The sequence below is a fragment of the Montipora capricornis genome, chromosome 12 (genome assembly GCF_036669925.1).
Source record: "Montipora capricornis isolate CH-2021 chromosome 12, ASM3666992v2, whole genome shotgun sequence".
NCBI lineage: Eukaryota > Metazoa > Cnidaria > Anthozoa > Scleractinia > Acroporidae > Montipora > Montipora capricornis.
This window is the reverse complement of record NC_090894.1, coordinates 3321169-3338668: the sequence shown is the minus strand read 5'-3', so window position 1 is coordinate 3338668 and position 17500 is coordinate 3321169. Positions and strand designations below refer to the sequence as shown.

Genomic DNA, 17500 nt, shown 5'->3' with positions numbered 1-17500 from the left:
AAAAGCATTTACTAAAGCTTATATTGTGAGCAAAGAGTGGTATAGCCTGCGCTCAAAGAAGAAGAGAGAACGGCTGTCATCGCAATATTAAATTTACCATTGAATTTGAACATAACAATGCAATTCCATTTTTGGACATTCTTGTCACACGTAATCAAAACAACGCTTTCACGACATCCATCTACCGAAAGAAAACTTTCACAGGTCTCTACACGAAATGGGATTCCTTCACTCCACGAAAGTACAAAATAAACCTCATCCGCTCCCTCACTTATCGCTACTACCGTCTTTGTTCATCTGGTTCCTTGCTACAATCTGCCCTCATTGATCTTCGAAAACTCCTTCTTCAGAACGGCTACCCACAAGGCATAATAATCAACTATCATATCAACGATGTTTTGAACAAAAACAGACAACATCAGCATAGCGATCCAGTGTCTACAGTTCCTAAGAAAGATATTGTTATCCTACTTCTCTACTTAGGTTTGCAAAGCAACCACGTCGCTAAACGCCTGAAATCTCGTGTGTACAAATTCTACTCTTGTGTTAACCTTAAGATTGTTTTTCAAAGCACTCGATGTATAAAATCTTTCTTTCCTTACAAGGACCGTATTAATCGTTCACAACAATCCAGAGTTATTTACAGAGCAAATTGTTGGGATTGTAATGGTTTTTACATCGGTAAAACTAAACGGCGGCTTCACGATAGAAAAACCGAACATTTTAAGGCCCTAGCTAAAAATGACAATACTTCAGCCATTGCTGACCACGTCAAGGCCACTGGACATAACATCAAGTGGGATCATTTTGATATTTTAGCGAAGGGCAAAACTGACTATCATTGTAAAATAAAAGAGACCTTCTTTATTCAAGAACTTGAGCCAGCTTTCAACGTCAACGTCGGAAGTGAAAAGCTGATGCTTTATTAATCTTTTCTGTTTCTATTATTATTATAATTATTATTATTGTATATTTTTACTGTTAAGTATTTGCTTAATCTAGGTTCCAGTCCCCTCATCCTTTTTGTTATATATAAATAGCTGTTTTAAATTTCAACGGTTACTTTTGAAAATGTATGTAGAGCACATACGAAACGTCAAGTCATTATCAAAATGAAAAAGTTCAATATGTTTATCACTGCTGTTTGTGTCTTATTTTTTAAGAAGAGAGAAGATTTCTAATCGCCGTACGGGAGTTTGGAAAATATCTGTGATATTGTGATTACGAACGAGATGATAAATGTAACAAACCATCATTTGATTAGAGTTGCTTCGATGGCTCAGTGGGAACTGTAAACTGGTCTATTGCGAATGGCAAATGTTGTCCAAAGGTCCGAACGGCAAGCCTAACTATAACGATATAGCCGTAGCGGCAAAATAGGAAGTTGAAAAGAGGGAAAAAAGTAAAATTGCTAGACGTATTACCTGTGATTATTCTTTCGACTAGAGGCTAAAAATCAAGTAGCACTTTACTTACCAGAAGGCCGAGACCTGAAAATAAAATTAACATCGTTGAAGCCATTGAACTCACAACAAACTGACTGCAAATTTCTAAAACTATGGAGGGCAATTGAACAACCTATGTGTACACGAAAGCTAACCTTGTCCAAATGAATGCTGAAGTAAGCTTACCAGGGTTTTCAAACAAGGCGCACAACAACAACAATTGTGTAATATGATGATTCTTTAATCTTTAATCAAGGTAATTGGTACGGAAGCCTTTCCCCTACAGGCACTAAATGCTAATCCAGCAGTTTCAGCCATTTTAGTCCAATCATTTTTGGACGTGAGCAGCTTAAAATTCCCGCTACTTAAGATTGTTAAGTTCTCCAGTTGTTTATTCCGCTACGAGAAATTCTGCTCATCAAAACAAGACCAAAACCAAAATTTGTCGCATTTTCTTAACCATGGTACCGGGTGTTCTGCGTTTGGAGCTCCTCTATTAATACTCACGTTTAAAACAACTTTAACAAAAATGGATTTGAAAACAGCTAATATGGAATACGACAAACGTGCTACAAAAATCATAAGGAAAAACTGAGGTCAAATTCTAGAAGACCTCAAGCGGATATATCTTGTTTTAAAAAAACAGATGTGGGTCAGAGTTCTCTTAAACTTACGTAACAATTTGCCACGTTTGCTTCATACACACGCAAATCAGTAAACATTTTTTTCTACATAGTGAGTTTTATAAAAAACGAGGAAAATAACTCTGTAAATTAGTAAAGCTTAATTCGAGTGGAAGACAGCAGGAGCTCATAGCCACGTGCCTACAACTCCAATACCCGGGAGGGTGGGGGGGGGGGGGAGGAGGGGAATGGTTACTCCCTATAAGGGGAGGCTCCGTCGGAAAGGGTTTACCGTACCTTTTTTCACGCTTCAGGTATATGAAAGGGAAGGGATTTCACCAGTCGAACTATACTGAAAGAGTAGGGAAATCTGCCATTTTGGTATTACTTAAAAGGGCCTTTCATTATTTTCCAATGGAAAGTATACGAAAGGGGTATCTTTTCTGCCAAAAATGGTATATAAGAGGGTAAGAGGTCGGACCTCGGGGCGGAGTCTGCCCTTATTAATTTTTTTTAGTACCCCTCCGGGCTCCAATACTAGGTCTATGTAACGGCATTTTCACATATCAAGCTATTTTTAGTCCACTTCTGTAATACGATTTAGCTTGCACGGGTGACCATCACTCTCAATCCCATGGGTAATGATTTCTCATGCAAGACGATTGATTAGCTGGAAAAGTCTGGTTTTGCGGGAAAATCAATCGAAAAATAATTCTGTCTGTAAAAACGCCTTTCCACATTCCACAAATACAATGAAGTTGAACGCCCTAGTCATGTGCTCGTGAAGACCGTTAAGTGATGCAAGACAAAAAGGCAAAGTTGGACTCGAGCCCCTCGGGCTCATATAGCTGAACTGCTCATTCCAGTTTCAAGCAGCTCAAGGCGAATGGGAGTATATTGTTACCTCCCCCTCCCCTTGACGGTATGCTAGTCCTAGTGATGTCGACGTATACACCTTTTTAATAAGTCTAATATATGCCGTTTTCTGCTAATCACGTCAAACTCATGCTTTTAAAATTTATTCAGAAATGTACAAAGGCTTCAAACAAGAAAAGAAATCGGAAACGTTTTAGGCCTTTGTACATTTCTAAAGAAAATTTGAAAGCAAGAGTTCGACGTCATTAGCGGAAAACGACATTTATTAGACGTATTAAAAGGGTGTATAGAACGTTTTCACAGGAGGTCGCGGCGGCCATGTTGGTGTTCCAAAACAAAGGAATGGCGGCCATGATGGTGTACCAAACTAACCTCTGAGATTTGAACCCTTTTTTTATGCAAATTCTTTTGTTTCAGCAATCTAATATGGTTGCTGGTCACGTGAGTGAAAACGCTCCATTACACACCTGGATGGAGATAAGAGAGAGTGGAACTAAGCTTCTTGACGAAGGAAACACTGAACACGGTGACTGAGTCAGGTGTTAATATCGCTCTAGTACTAATACTGCAGCAGCATTAAATACGATAGCAGTAAGCCGGGAAGCTGTTTCCTACGTTGTCATAAAGTCAGTAGATGTCACATTTGGACTTTGTATAAGATTTGCTTTTTTGTATTTAAATATACAGAATAAGCAGGTTTTTTGTTCACTTTGGGCTTAACAGACAGATCGAAAAATATAGAATCGTGGACATAGCTGGGGCTTGGAGTATGGGTCTCGCTTGACAGCATGTTTGGATTTGATGTAAATAATAAATCGATGGTATTTTCTCCACGAGTCGCACGTTTTGTAAGCTGTGATGAGTTGTGTTCACTTGAATACAGTCGATTAGAGTTTTCGATATTTCGATGTCGCTATGTCCCGTAATTTCCATACTCTCCCAGTTAATACCGGTGAGATTGAAGTCTCCACCAACATGTGGGTACGCAGGAGCTTGCATTCATCCGAAAACTCATTGTTCACAGAGTTTATGAACTGCATGGTTGTTTCGATGCTTGAATGCGGGGGCGGTGGAAAGATGCAAGTAGGGTTAAGTAAGACTTTCTTTTGACAGGGCAACTGTAAAGAAGCCCTAGCGATTTCACAGAGAAACTTCTCTACTAGCCATTTATTTTTTCAAGCCGATTTAACTTGATAGACTTGCTAATCGTTTTGGTCTCAGGGAAGTTGTTCTAAGCTGATTTAGTTCGTACCTCACGAGTAGGAAGCAATTCGTTGGTATCAATGAGTGTTCCTCGTGCCTTGTCAACCTTGATGTTGGAGTGCCACAGGGTTCAGTACTAGGGCCTCTTCTTTACTTTCTCTATACTTCTCCATTAGCTGACGTTGTTAAGCGTCATAATGTCAGTTATCATTTTTACGCTGATGATTCTCAGTTGTATTTGTCGTTTAAGGGTAACCAACAGCTTGTACAATCAAGACAGTCTTTGGAGCAATGTCTCACTGACATTCATCGGGGATGCTTGCTTGCTAATGGTTTGAAGCTAAATCATGATAAGACAGAGCTGATGTGCATCCACTCTGGGTTTCTTAGTCGCCCTCCATTAGATGAGATCTTAGTTAGTGGTCAAACTGTTGTCCCTTGCGGAAGTTTAAGTCTAGGGGAAAATCTCGCTACCCCCGGAAAAGCTAAAATAGCTAGAGAAAGATAAATTCAGACAAATCCGGCCAGGACTCCGGCCAGTAAAAAGCGCCGTACGCGTGGACAAAATGATCTAAATCGCAACAAAACCAACTTAAAGTGCAAGCAAGTAAACGAAAAGCAACTTTTCGGCAAGTTTTTCGAAATTCAGCAACTTTTCCGCAATTTTGGAAATAAAATAGACACACTTTAATTGGCAACGTTTTGGGAAATTAACGGCAACTTGTGGCTAAGCCTATCCCACAGTTGGCTTACTCGAAACACTGAAATGGCAGGGATCACTCGGGACTACTCGGACGTAAAACTCCAGCAATTGTATTGACTCCAACGTAGGTCATGTTGTTGTTGTTGTTGTACAAGCCATAGGTGATACTCAAGAGTAGATTTCTTTATAGAACCGCTCTCTTGGGAGATTCAGCACATCCAGTGTTGTAAAGGCCAATCAAAACAGAGCTATCTCAGCGCCAAGGGAAATATGATACTTTCCGCAGGAAAATCCTGTTCCTAAGAATAAATTTACTCAGTTGATTCAAGGAATAAGCGAGTTTCGTATTCTCACGGTTAGACTGGATATAGCATGAAATGGACGCTAACGCGGGGGAAAATTTGCATGTGAAAAAATAGAGGCTTCCCTTGAGGAGCTCCTGGTAATTCTCTTCAGTCGACGCTTATAACACTCTTTCCATGTAAGATCAATCCCTGTATAGAACGTGTTGTCGCCTGATGTTGTTAGATCGTCATCATACTCCGAATTCATCCGCAGAGTGTCCACTACTTAAATATAATAATATAATTACATCGTTTTTGTTTTGTTTTGTTTTGTTTTGTTCTTTTAGCGAACGGTGACCGCTCAATTGCCGGATTAGAAATTGCTTGTAAGGGCTAGTGGCAATTATTGTGATTAAAGATTAAAGTATAAAAAGATGTGCCAGATGTGAAAGTTTACCAGTTGTTTATTCCGCCAGGAGAAAATCCAATTGGTATTATGTCCAACCGCCCTCCTATCCCACTGCTTTTGCGAAAAAGACAGAAGATAAAAGAGGAAAGAGATTTTTACTAACAGAAACCCTCAGTAAAATTGCTCTCAATTATGTTTCTGCACCAGTGAAAAGCCTCCGAAGTGCTTCCAATTGTTGATTGGTCAGATCAACGCTTTGTCTGGGGATGCTAAAGAACATTTTGAAACAAGAACTGCATTTAATTTCTTTCTGTGTTGTTGTTGTTTTTTTTTTTTTTATTAAGTACGAAAGGGTTATAATTTTTGCAGTCTTAAGAGATCTCAGTTAGGCTGTGATCCGTGATTTTTGCTGCAGAAAAATATCCTTGAACTCAAATAGTCGCACGTAATGGACTTGCCGCATCAACAATAATACTTCGTGAGAACGGCTTTTCTCAAATCCCAATGTCGGCAACATGCCACTAAGACGATCAAGACAAAAGTCTCTGTTTTCACATTCTTGAGAAATCATAAAAAAGGAATAACCTGGCGTTTAATTCCCTTTTCTCGTGAATCACAACGGCTCATTTAATGCCCCTAAAGATGAAATGTGGAACCACAATTCTGCTTCCCTTGTGCCGTGATCCAACCAGCTTGAGCTGAAGCAGAAAGTAATAATCATCTTCACCATCACTATCAAATTCTGGGTTTGCCCATTCGTGATATTTTATGTTGACTCTACAGGTAATGCTGTCGAGTAACCAAGTTGAAATGTCTAATCTCTTGACCTCAGGTGTTAAGCAAATATTGAAAACAGCGAATAACGAATATAATAAACGTGCTACAAAAAGAATGAAGAAAAACCGAGATCTAAAAAAAGACGTTAACAAAACAGGTGTGGGTCAGAGCTCTCTTAAACTTATGTAACAATTGCCAGATGTGCTTCATACAAACGCAAATCAATAAACGTTTTGTTTCCACATAGTGCGTTCTATTGAAAACGAGCAAGAGAACTCTGGAAATCATGAATATATTAATTCTGAATTTGACTGGAAGATAGCGGGAGCCCATTACCAAGAGCCTACAACTTCAATACTAGGGCTATGTAACGGCATTTTCACAGATCAAGCTATTTTTAGACGAGTTCTTAAAATTAGCAAGACCTGGCCTGGACGAGTGACCATTCGCAATCCCATGGGTAATAATTTCTCATGCATGACTTGTGATTAGTTGGAAACGTCTCGTTTCGCGAGAAAGTCGATCTAAGAATAAGTCGGTCTGTAAAAACGCCGTTCCATATTCCACAAATACAATAAAGTTGAACGCCCCAGTCATGGGTTCCTGAAGACCGTTAAGTCATGTAAGACAAAAAGGTAAAGTCACAGCCGCTCGGGGTCACAAAGCTGAACTGATTCTTCCAGTTTCAAGTAGCTAAGGCCAATGAGATTAATGCTACCTCCGCCCTCGAGCTCCCTGGCGGAATGCCAGTCCATTGCAGGGCTTACCCACAGTATTGTGGCCGGTACTCGCTTACACACCTGGGTGGAGATAGAGAGCATGGAACTAAGGAGACACTGAACACGGTGACTGAGTCAGGCGTTAATATCTTCATCTTTTGGGATCTCTGGTACCAACAGTGCAGCAGCATTTTACAACTTTTGTAGTCCATCAATACGATAGCTTGCGATACTATAGTAGACCGCTGGAGTGGACAATATGTATAGGATATCGTTGAGCGAGAGTATCACGTGATTTTTGGACACTAGTGATGTTTTTCTATATCTTTGAAAGACCTATTTATCTGGACTACGAAAAACGCATCTTAAGAGTTTTGATCATAGCAATAAGGAACATTACATACCTCTTAATAACCGAGTTCGAGGTCCGTACTGTAAGTTACGGACCGAGTTTTTTCCCGTTGATTTATGGCCCGCGCGCTTCGCGCTTGGGCCATAAATCAACGGGACCCGTAACTTACAGTACGGACAGAGAAAACGATCTCTGAGGTTAACCGGCGCGCGGGCAAGGAAACTAGTCAAAGTGAAGCGGAAGGTTCAACTGCCACAAAGAATGCCGTGCCAAAATCCCAAAAACTAAATCTTCTTGGCTGTTAAGTTTGAAATAGTTGCTTGCAAGATTCAAACTGTTTTCAGTACAAGTTTATGAAACAGAAATGACTTGAAAACTCACTAGATGATGTTTTGTCGAAATTTTAAATTTAGCGGGCTGTACAGCGGGCCGTACTGTAAAATACGGCCCGCAAATTTAGCCAATTACAGCGCGCGTACTATCTGAGAGATATAATAATTACGAAGTAATAACAAAACAAAAGATGTTTGGCAAATTCTGGCTTGAGGGGAATTCGAACCAATGATTTAAAATCTTAACTCCACCTTGTCTACAGTAGATGGTAACTGATGGAATTAGACCATCATTTCGAGTATCGGTTTTTGCTGGTATAGCCTTTTTTATCAAGTGAAAGCAAGATCCTCGCAGTTATGAACGCAATTTTTAATTAGCAATTTGCGTAGAGAAGCCTGAAAAATTTAGGACGCTCTAACCAACTGAGCTGAACCACTGATGTTGGGAGCTGGTCATTTGTGGGTTCAAATGTTCCCGTGATGAATGAATCAACGAACGAAATGATATATGAAATGAATCATATATTGAACTGCGGATATGATATTGAAATCAAGTGAAGCTATGAAACTCGCAGTTCTGAACGCAATTTTAGCAATTGTGTAGATAAGCCTGAAAAATGTAGGACTTAACAGGGTTTGACCCCGTGTCCTCGCCATACCAGGGCAAAAAATCTTTTTCTTCATAAACTGCAGTTTCTCGAAAATACGTTGTAAGATGGTCGAATTCCAGGTTCTATTGCCGACGTGAGCGTATTGCCGTTCTATGAGATTTCGGTGATCCGTGATTTTTGTTAAAAATATCCGTGAATTTAAATACAGTAGTCGCACGTGATGGATTGGCGTATCACCACAGCTGGGCCAATGATGCTTCCTGAGAGCAGCTTTTGTCAAATCACAATGTCGGCAAAATGCCAAGAAGATCAAGACTAAAATTCGTGGTTTTCATAGTTTTTGAGAACCGCAAAAGAAACAACCACCGTTAAATTTCTTTTCTTCGTGAAACGCCAAATGTCACTAATGCTGTGCGCCCAGAAGCTGTAACTGAAATAGTTCAGTTCGATAGCAGAAGAGTCCATGCATGGGCTTCTGACTATAGTAATCTACAGTTGATGGAGTATCGTAATTGTTGAAATTAGACCATTATTTCGAGTCCTCTTTGCTGCAAACACCTTTGTTAGCCTTATAAGGCAGTTCCTCGAAAATACGTCGTAAGATGACCAAATTCCAGATTTTATCCCTTTTTTTTCACTTTTTTTTCTCTTACTGTCACAGCTGATACACATTTCCAATAACATTAAATCATATTTACTGGTGACCGTCTCAATTCGCGGCGACTAAATTTTACAAGCCGAATTGAGGACAAGAAAGACACCTGAAAATTTCAGGTTGCTTCAACGGGCTTCGTTCAACCCAACTTAGACCTCTGCGATTCCAGTTCAATGCTCTACTAACTGAGCTATGAAGCCACTCAGTTGGGAGCAGGTCAATTGCTTAGGCTCATGTGTTCCCGTGAAACGACTCGATGAATGAAAATAATGTGAATGTATACTTGACATCCGGGTTATAGACCAGGGGCATACCTGCCTGAAAGCCAAGTAAGCACTAGCGTACAATTGTTTCGTTTTGTTTTTTTGTTTTTTTTTTTTATATATATTTAAATTTCGACAAAACTTTTTATAGGCCCGAGTGTAATCGCAGGCACTGAGAAGATTTCAACAGGATTAACAATTAAAAAACTAAACTAGTGAGCATCACTCTACGAACTGTACCTGTAAAACTTGTTTATTCCCCGACGCGTTTCGTCTAAAAAAGGAGGCAGTTAACCCTAAATCATGATCAGTGTAAGCAGCCGAAAAATTGATAATTTATTTTCAAATTGGCCAAACATAATGAAACTTGGCAGATGCATGCAATGTACGAAGCAGTATTGATTTAGGTACTATGTTCTCGAATTCTATGTTCCGCTACGAGAAATGCTGCTGCTTGGTAAAATGTACGACCAATTAGACGTTCCCAATAAACAAAAGGGATGTGCTAGGTTATTAAAATCGGTTTACCCTCGATATGAAAAGTCATACTCATGCATGTTATGTAGACGTTCATGTAACCTGTACAGTATGGCTTGTATCTCCATAGTTGAGTTTAATATCAAAAGCCTTAGGACATCAAATCACTTTTAAACTAATGTATTCTCCGTTGTCTCACCGCGATTTAATTTAACTTTTTTTTTCTAATGTCGTGGGGCTTCATGCGTAATCGGCCAAGGAGATGTGATTACTATACCAAAGCAACAAAATTGCAATTCACACAGTCACAAAAACGACACACGCCATTATTTTTTTCTTTTATTTAATTACCTGACAATTTCTTCATATCCCATATCCAAGTCGGTTATGATCTAACATCATCATTCACGTCTGTTTGTATTACTAAGCCCCGACTGTGGTTAAGAACTGTCTCTCACAGATGACTTCCAAACCACCACTGTGTAGTCGTCGTATCATTATGGGTACAGCGGAACGCAGGGTTGCTGGACCCATAAAAACCAAAGTTGTCTTCACTAGTCACCGATCCAGCAGACGGGTTAAACTGACAATTAGTTGAAGGACTGTTGATGTGCAGGAGCCAAGAACTCTGATAAAATGTTGCTGTTACGTGCATGCCAACATGCCCCCGTATGTTAACGAATTCCACTTTTTTGCAATCGCCACTTCCACGATAATCTACGATGTCAAAGTCCCTGAAGTTTCCACGGACATAATCGCGATAATCAACGCCGTGGATCGGGAAACTGCATGTTGCTCGCCAGTGAGTGGAGTGACTCTGCAGGGATCTTATTCGTGCCAAACTCAGGCGGTACAGATTCCAATTTTGCGCGTTCTCGTTCACTGGTGCGTCAAAATTGAATTGATTTGTACTAAATGGGGCAAGGCTACGACGAGAATGGCTCCAAGACATCACTAAGGTCCAAGCAGATCCGGGTTCTGACTGAAAATCGCAATAAGCCGGAAAGCTGTTGCCACTTGTGTCGAACAGTTTGTAGATTCCACACTTGGAGTCGCCATGCTTTAGGTAATCCACGCAGGAGTACGGATGGAAAAAATGATGAGAAGTGTCTCCCTAGCGAAAAACAAAGATTACAATTTTATTCCATATCCTTGTACGCAGACACAGAGACATTTTCATTTCTCCGTCTAGTTTGTTAGAAATTTGTTAGCTTTCAATATCTGCGATCCTTTTTCAAGAACCGAGAGGATTTAAGTCGTCAAACTTCACGGTCACTTTTCTTTTTACTACCTTGAAAACGTGTTAAAAGATCGGCTATCCTGAACAAGCGGTCGGCAGTTTGACAAATGGCTTTTCCTGACTTGAATCAGTTTCGTCAAGCAATGTTGGATAATGTTTTGCCACTACCTCAACATTTACAACCCACAATGTTGCATTGTTGGATCCGACTTTGTTCATGATCAATAGTTTGGAAACAAAGTCTATGCACGTCCCCCACGTGCGTTTTACAACTTGGAACATTTCGTAGCCGTTCTGGTCCTGACAACAACGTGAATTGAGAAAATTTGAGGTTATGAGGAGGACGCGAGCACCTGACGATGAACTTTCAATTTTTTCCACAAACATCCACACCGCTCATACCAATTTCATTCATGCAATGTTGATACACACCTTCCATGCCGAGCGACTTGGAATAATCGCGATATTATTATAATGGCGAGGAATAGTATTCTTCACAAAGTTCTCCTATTATCTTGTTATCTTGTCGTGACCGAGTTGACCCGGCTAAGTGAGCCAAAGTGTTTGCGTGGAAAAAAGTTGGCTCGGGTAGGCGGGTAACCCCTCGATCTGGCACACCTTTTCTGCACATAAACGAGGCCTTAAAAGACATAGAACGGTTACCGTAACTTTTGTTTCATTATTTAAAAGAGTGCTTTCATTGGTTGTGGGAACTGCTGCTTTGCCAAGATTCCACATGAAAGCGATCTTCTGCGCATTGAGGTCAGTTTTATGAATATTCTTTATTTGTTTCCTCATCAGTCTCTCCCTTTTGGTATCATTTACTTTATTTCAGTTTTCTTTGGGTGTCACGAGTTTTTTTAATGTCCCTGAAGTTGTTTTGTGCCGTCGCGCGGTGTTTGACTATTTCAAGAAGCAAAGAAAGGTTAAGGGGGAGAAAGAGAGAATACTATTGGTATTGTGGCAAAGAACAATGAATAATGTCTGAAGGGGTAGTTTCTAAAGAAACTGTGGTGCTGCGTCGGTAGGGAAGTAGTATACAAATTTGGTTTTATCAACGGAGTTGATAATGTAAATTGGCCACCATACAGAGATTCTAAATGAATAATGTCTCCCTGGTATGCGAAATCACACTCATGCCGATAAATACGGTTATACTGCAGTCTAAGGCCAAATTAAATCTCTTCGAGTCTGGGATAAATGATATCTCATCTTTCTTCGTCTCGTCTAAATATAAGCTAAATATAAGCTATCGGTACTTGAAAGAAAGTCACTAATGATTCGAAATTTCGGTAAAACAGGGAAAATAACGTAGAAAAAAAAGGTCAAATAAAAGAACACTAGAAAAATGCAATGTGATGGGAACACACGATGATTTCTGATTCCTGCAAATTTCGGTACTTGGGAGTCTTACCGTGCTTCCCGCATGCGGTGTTTCGGCGGTTTGACATCCAATCACGTTTCCCACAACAGACAAACCCTAACAACAAAGATATCATCTGTTAATTTTGTGTTCAACAAGACGCTCAGTTAAAGAACCTTACTCACTTTACATTGCGCGTCTTTGTTGTTGTTGTCGAACATGGGCTTTTTAGTGTTTCAAATTTGTTTGGGAGTGGGGGTGGTGGGGGGGGGGGCATTATTCGAGGGAGGCGATTAATTTAAATATTTCGGTCAAAGGTGGGCGACTATTCGAGGGAGGCGATTAATCGAGGGACGGCTATTATTCGAGGAAATACGGTAAATAGTTTTTAGGGCATCTCCAAATTAATGAAACAGGCTTCTAAAGCACAAAGAAATCCATTTAAGGCATTTGTGATGCATTTTTGAAAAGTTTGGTCATTGGGTGCCCCTGACTGGTGCAGGAAATAAGGGAAAACAACTTATACCACAAATAATACGTCTTGGTGACATAAAAATTCTTGGGACTTGGGCCATTTAAGTTTCAATAAGAATAAAACGCAAACAGCAGTTACAAACATTTGCTTGAACTGCCGCGATCACTTTTTATAAACTTAACGTTTCGTATGTTACAACATACATCATCAGAAGTGATTATTATTCAGTTACAGATAAATTTAAATTCAAAAATACAACTGTACGGACAGGGAACTAACAAATTTGATTGACATAAAACGACAAGAAATATGCTAATAACAGAGATAAACTTTTTCACTGCCAACGGTTTGATTTAAGGCTGGCTTTAGATCACGGATAAACAGAGACTCTTTAATTTTACGATGCATGTCTGATCGACCAGTTGCTAATATTTCAAAATGATCCCACTTAATTCTATGCTTGGTTAAGAAAACATGATCAGCAATTGCAGATTCGTGACAATTTGGAGTCAGGGCTTTAAAATTTTCTGCTTTCCTGTCACGTAATCGGCGTTTCGTTTTCCCTATATAGAAACCATTGCAATCCCAGCAGTTTGCTCTGTACACTACTTTTGACCTGAAGGAAGGACCTAGTTTATCTTTGTAAGGAAAAAAGACTTGATTCTTCGGGTGTTCTGAAAAACTATTTTGAGGTTTAAAATACCATAGAATTTGTTTATGCAAGACCTCAGCTGTTTTGTGAGGTCATTACTGTGATGACCTAAGAAAGGTAGAACGATAATAACTTCTTTTTTCCTAACTATTTGTACAGGATCTTTTGGCTTATTTTGATGTTTCTCAATGCCATCATTCATACGATGGCAATTTTGTCAGGGAAATAAAAAAAACACTTCGAAGATCCTCGAGGAGGATTATCCTGTGATATTAAATGGATTTCGGTCAGAAAAACAGCAGAATACCCTCATTTCGTGCGCTTTTCTATGAAGCGTGGAGCTACTTCTACGTTGAATTCAAGAGGGAAATACAGTTTCTACGCGTTGTACTTAAATGTTTGAACTTTTAACTGGACCTCAATCGGGAGAGGACAAAACGCGGAGCCCTACTCCATGGAGTACCCTATGGAGTACCCAAATGGAGTACCCTAAAAATACTATTTCGAATGAGTACTGTTGATCAATGTGTAAGCAGCATCTGAAATAGTGCTTACTTAAGCCTCAACACCCATTTCAAACAGCATTGTTCAACAGTATTTAAGTCTAAGCACCCATTTTAAAAAGGTTAACATACACGAAGTTATCGGCCACCACATCAATAATCGAGAGAGTACCTTCACAATGACCTTGCTAACGCGTTAAACCACTCACCCATCGTGACACATTTCAATGAAGATGCTGTAAGCAAGAATTTATTGTGGGATCTTTTCGCCCGCCATGATTGATTCAGTATTAAACTATTCGATAAAGTGGACAGATGCTTTTTCTTTGAGAAAGGCAAGCTTTAAAGGTAAGGAGAATTTTCTACGTTATTTCTAGATCTTGCTTCCTACTTGTGTGTTCCACTGTGAACATTATTTTGCATAGAACGAATACTTCATTAGAAGTATTTTGCATAGAACGAATACTCCAATATTTCTTGGGAACCAGTTTGTTCGCCGTTTTGACGTAGAAAGAAAATAAGAAAATAGCTTTCAACGGCCAAACAATATAAAAAATGAAGTCAAGTTTAAAAAAACGAATTAAATCACCCGAAATGTGGCAAATTGTTTTATTCTCGATCGACACATCCATAAAGTTCCTTCTGCTCTTCTTAAAAACTGCATATTCAAATTTATTTACTTTTGCGTCAATATTTGTTTTGCATAAAACAGGGTAGCAAAATCTGTACCTTGCTTAGTTCGCATTTTTGAGCGTTAAAATAGAATTTTTGGTTGTATGTTCGTGACAGCAAGTCGCATATTTTGACGTCCCCCATCCAAATACTAACCCCGCTAGAAAGGGCTTAACTTTAGAAACATCGGTCTTGGAAAGCTGTCAGAAGCTTAGAGTACACGCTTAAGCTTGTGGTGAAAAAGAAGTTGTAAATGATCAACATGTCAGCCTTGAAGCCAAATGTTTCTCAATTTCCTTTTATTTTCTTTAATCGTGCTGGGTTTAGTATTTTACTGAACCACATGTCTTCTCAGGGGGTATCTAGCAAAGATGTCTACCATGGCACTGTAATGATTTACAAAACCAAACAATATCGTGTACTATATATTACGCAAGGACAACTTGAATCTCCTGGAAAAACAAAACACATCTCAGTTGACAGTTATGGAAAAAACACGGTCAAGTTACTGCACTACCACACGTACGCAATGCGTTCCTACTTTAAAAAATATCCCGTATCTCCTCAATTCTATATTCGTTAGCAATAGTTGGTTCTATATTCGTTAGCAATCATCCTTTCAAATTTCAGAGAAATCGACGAGTCCGCGAATATTTTACGAGTTTTTTCCAATGGGATGCCAAAAGGCCAAGTGGATGTTATGCATAATAGGGGAAGTTCGGGCGATCAAGTTGCACGTGTGACCCGTTATAAATATTTTTTCACAAAATGTTCCCGAATCGGCAAGTATCACCACAGAAGACAAGAATACCATTCTAAAAGCTTATTCTACGCAAAAAGTAGGTTCTGGAGGTAATTTTGAGAGTGGAAATCAAGTTTACGTCGCATGGTATATTTATATTTAAATAAGTTAACACAACAGAAAGACGCTTACCTTATTTTGACACGAAGACTGTGCAGAGTTGAGTAGAAATAAATACAAATAGCCAGACAACAGAGATCACAAATTCACTGAAGGTGTTCGATTCCTTCTCTGTCTTTATTGAACCCATTAGTTTAATGTTAACAGAGCATTTTCCATTTGGTTTAAGTGTTATACATAACACCACACTTGGCTTGGCAAATATTAGAAATACAGCTCACTTTGATTACGGATCGGCTGGCGACAGATTGTTGTCGAAGTCCATTACCCGTCGCCTTTAAGATTCCACCACCTGTCTTGTTCAGTACCCCATTGACTTGCGATTATTGAGCTTCATAAGGGTATATTTTGTTCAAAGATCCACTAAAACGCCATTCGCGTTACAGGACTTTCGACGCCATTGCCGGTAAAGTTAATCATTCTACTGTGTCCACCTGAGAAATCTAAGCATTTCCCACTACCCTCTCGATCCTAAGAAAATACGCGCAGAAGGCTCAATGCACAAAGACACTACTTAGCAGGGAAGTGACAGGCAAGACTTTTACCGACACGAAAAAAAAAACAATAAATAAAATAAATAAAACCAACAAATGAAACGTAGATTCCGACTGGGTTTGCCATACTAGCAACCCAGTAATAATATTAGAAACTCAATAAACATAGCTTATTTTCCAATGGAAAACAGAATTAAATAGCCCATTTGATGTCCGATGGAAACAGATTACTTCACACAGTCATGTAATTTAGAGTTTCAGGGGCCCTGAAAATGGCGACTGACGTAATGTGGGCGCGCAATGTAAAGTGGGTGATTAAGGTTCTTTAAGTGTTGATTTGAGATACTTGTACCTTGCGCTGAAATTGATAGCATAACACCTAGCAAGCATAAACGCGGGTTTCATTTATTAAATAATGCGTGCTTACTGAATTCATTGGCTTCTCTTGGCCGCATTCTACGGAGGAGAATGTACAGGAATCTGCTCAAAAACTTATGCTCGGCGTTTTTTAAGATGTGTCTACCACGAATATTGATTGTAATAAACTGAAACGGGCATTAGAGAGCTCTAAAGTTCGGTGATTTCAATTGCGAATATTAGCAAAATGTCGGCTAAACTTTGGAACATCGAGGCTAAGCCGTACGCATTTCGGCGATTGCCCTTTCTTGGACAAATTAAAATCGAAGTCGTTTTACTAGCGTTAAAAATTGGTCGGTAAGATGGAAACGCTTTTTATCACGATGACTGAGGGAAGTGTGTTTTTACTTACCAGAAGGACCAGACCTGAAAATGGCACTAACATCATCACAACAAATTGAGCGCACGGTTCTAAGAGTGTGGAAAGCAACTGACTGTAAGACTGCGCACGACAGCCTACCCTGTCAAAATAAACTCTACAGTAAGATGACCGGGGTTTTCTGACAAGGCGAACAGAAGAACAATGATGTCATATGATGCCTTAGCCATTTGAGCAGGGGCCAAAGTATAAGAAATGGGATTTTGCATGTCATAAGCAGCTTACAAATCTCCAACAGAGCAAAACGTTTCAATAACAAGTGCCAGGAGCCCATGTGCTAAGCTTACCAGTTGTTTATTCTGCCACGAGAAATGTCAATTGGTATTATGTCCATGCGCCCTCTGACCTTTCTCTTACTTGTACTAAAGAGAAAAAGAAAATAAAACAAAAATGAAGAAAAAAAGCTTCCACTTTCAACAACCCTAAAATTTCTTCCAATTTTATTTTGCACCAGTGAAAAGCCTCGAGCTTGGAATTGATGTGATCAAGGCTTGGGCTAGGGTTACTAAAGGATATTTCGTTGAGCCAAGAATTGCCTTTTTCTCTAAACGTTCTTTCATCTTTTATGACCTACAAAGAGATCATAAATTGAGAATTTGATTGACAGTCACCCCTCCTTACAAAGTTCGCACAGTTGTAAGTTGAACACCGTTG

At 39.4% G+C, this 17500-nt stretch overlaps 1 protein-coding gene and 1 pseudogene across 1 annotated transcript; both read right to left on the bottom strand.

Annotated features, from left to right (window-relative positions):
* Positions 1–1555, bottom strand: part of LOC138026784 (uncharacterized) — a 10214-nt pseudogene extending 8659 nt beyond the window's left edge.
* Positions 1556–10067: 8512 nt separating this feature from the next.
* LOC138026783 (uncharacterized) lies at positions 10068–16922 on the bottom strand. The gene is made up of 3 exons (XM_068874235.1): positions 16820–16922; positions 12384–12449; positions 10068–10843 (listed from the first exon to the last, which is right to left on the bottom strand). The coding sequence occupies exons 1-3, from the start codon at positions 16853–16855 to the stop codon at positions 10184–10186; spliced, it is 762 nt and encodes a 253-aa protein (XP_068730336.1). The 5' UTR covers positions 16856–16922; the 3' UTR covers positions 10068–10183.
* Positions 16923–17500: the final 578 nt, after the last annotated feature.